This window comes from Protopterus annectens, chromosome 16.part0 (assembly GCF_019279795.1).
Source record: "Protopterus annectens isolate FY-2018-M chromosome 16.part0, PAN1.0, whole genome shotgun sequence".
Lineage (NCBI taxonomy): Eukaryota > Metazoa > Chordata > Ceratodontiformes > Protopteridae > Protopterus > Protopterus annectens.
Window position 1 is genome coordinate 229,654,224 of NC_056750.1, and position 2,459 is coordinate 229,656,682.

Genomic DNA, 2,459 nt, shown 5'->3' on the forward strand with positions numbered 1-2,459 from the left:
TGTAAGTGGATTGGACACTCTAAATTGGCCCTACGTGTGGGTGTGTGCCTTCTGTGGAAGGTTGGGTGCCAGGCTGGCAACTCAACACTGTAAAACTCCACTGCCAATCATGAGCAGACAGGTGATCCACTGTGGCAACCCCTAACTGGGAAAAGCCAAAAGAAAAAGAAGTTGTGCATCTTATAATAATTTAGGTGAATTAGTTGTGCATCATATAATTATAATAATTTAGGTGGATTAGTTGTGCATCATATAATTATAATAATTTAGGTGGATTAGTTGTGCATCTTATAATTATAATAATTTAGGTGGATTAGTTGTGCATCTTATAATTATAATAATTTAGATGGATTAGTTGTGCATCTTATAATAATTTAGGTGGATTAGTTGTGCATATTATAATTATAATAATTTAGGTGAATTAGTTGTGCATCATATAATTATAATAATGTAGGTGGATTAGATGTGCATCTTATAATTATAACAATTTAGGTGGATTAGTTGTGCATCATATAATTATAATAATTTAGATGGATTATTAGTTGGCCATTTTATAATAATTTAGGTGGATTAGTTGTGCATCTTATAATAATTTAGGTAAATTAGTTGTGCATCATATAATTATAATAATTTAGGTAGATTAGTTGTGCATCTTATAATTATGATAATTTAGGTGAATTAGTTGTGGATCATATACTGCCAATCAATGTGCGGACAAGGTGATCCGCTGTGGCGGCCCCTAACCGGGAAAAGCCGAAAGAAGAAGAAGAAGAAGAAGAGTTGTGGATCATATAATTATAGCAATTTAGGTGGATTAGTTGTGTATCTTATAATTATAACAATTTAGGTGGATTAGTTGTGCATTTTACAATAATTTAGGTGGATTAGTTGTACATCATCCAGTAAGCTATCTGTACTCAGGGATTACTAACTACATGGGAAGAATATGTACAGGTATCTCACAATATATAACATTATATGATATATGCACATTTTGCATAATAATAGCCATTTTAACTCAAAGCACGAACATTCTACAGTATCAACCATTTTTCTGTACAGTTTTAATGACAGGTTTGTCTATGACTTTAAAAAGTGTCATCAGAGTAGACTTTAAAAGGACTGGCAAAGTAAAAGGATGGGTAATTATTTCAGGAAACACTATCACAGAATATGAAGAACAATCTGTGTTAATTTTACATCGAACCATCAGTGATTGTCATACCATACAATATTTAGTGTACTTTAAGAATGTCCCTGCCCTGTTTGTTCTCAAGCAGAAAGTGAAGTTTTCTTCATGAACAGCTGGCTCAAGTTCTTGTCTCACATTAGTGAACATATCAACACTGTGTCACTCATCGCACAATAGTAAACTGCCGAGTCAGAGAGCTGGGCCCCAGAAATATTCAGATACACAAAATTCTTGGATGCATCAAAGTGTGATGTGAAGCGACCTTCTTTTGCATCAGGTTTAGATTTATATACCTGAAGACGTAAATATTCTAAATGTCCATTTGCTTTCTGCTGATACCAGTAGAAGTACAGTTGTGTTACTGCAGCTGCTGTTGTTGTGAAATTACAGAGAAGAACTGCATCTCCCTCTTCATATGCAGTTTTACTCGATTCTTGTGTTACTTCATCTCCATTTATGATACTTGCTGGAAGAATTTAAGCAAACAAATAATCATTATGGAATGGTTTATATATATTTTATTTTCAATTATGGTATAGTATAAATGCATTTGAATGTTTCCCATTAACTGTCACTATTGTTATAAAATATCCCAGGTTACTTCAATAGCATAACCATAAAAATAAGTTCAGTGTTTTAGTTTATGGTATGTAGTGTATAAAATATCATGCACACACATATACAGGTACACACGCACTCGCACACACTTTTTTGTCTGTTGATTTATTTATTATTTAAACACTTACCTGTCAGTAGAAAACTAATATACACAGTGTGTCTGTTTAGAGAAATGCAGAATTTAAAAAATGCAGCACAGATCCTAAGCATGTTTATCAAAATGATATTCTGTTTTATCTGTGATTTAAAATTCCTCTGCTTTTGCTTAAGGTAACAGTTCAAGGAATAGACTCATGTTAATATATACCGAGCACTGGAAACCATCACAGTCATTTCCTGTTGTGGTATATATGATGTTATTTCACAGCATTAACCCTCTGCTGCCCAGAGCAAGATCAAAAGCTACATCTGCATAAGGGACATGAAGGGGAAGGTGGTAAATAGAATCAGTGTTTTCCTGCTGTTGCGTGACGATGTATAGAATAAACACAAGTCACCGGTATATTAACGTAATGCAGTAACACTCACACTGCATTTTAGAATTCAACATCATAGCACCCCGCTTTCATTCAAGGATGAGGCACCTCAGAAATGTGATTGTTCTACATATAGAAAGCATGAAATGGGATTTAATTTAAACATCTTTCTC

The 2,459-nt window shown here is 33.7% G+C and overlaps 1 gene segment (V, D, J or C); it reads right to left on the minus strand.

Moving 5' to 3' along the window:
* Nucleotides 1-1,323: 1,323 nt before the first annotated feature.
* On the minus strand, nucleotides 1,324-2,058 carry LOC122790574. The segment is given in 2 exon segments: nucleotides 1,324-1,658; nucleotides 1,939-2,058. Coding segments are annotated over 2 exon segments (417 nt in total).
* Between the last annotated feature and the right edge of the window lie 401 nt (nucleotides 2,059-2,459).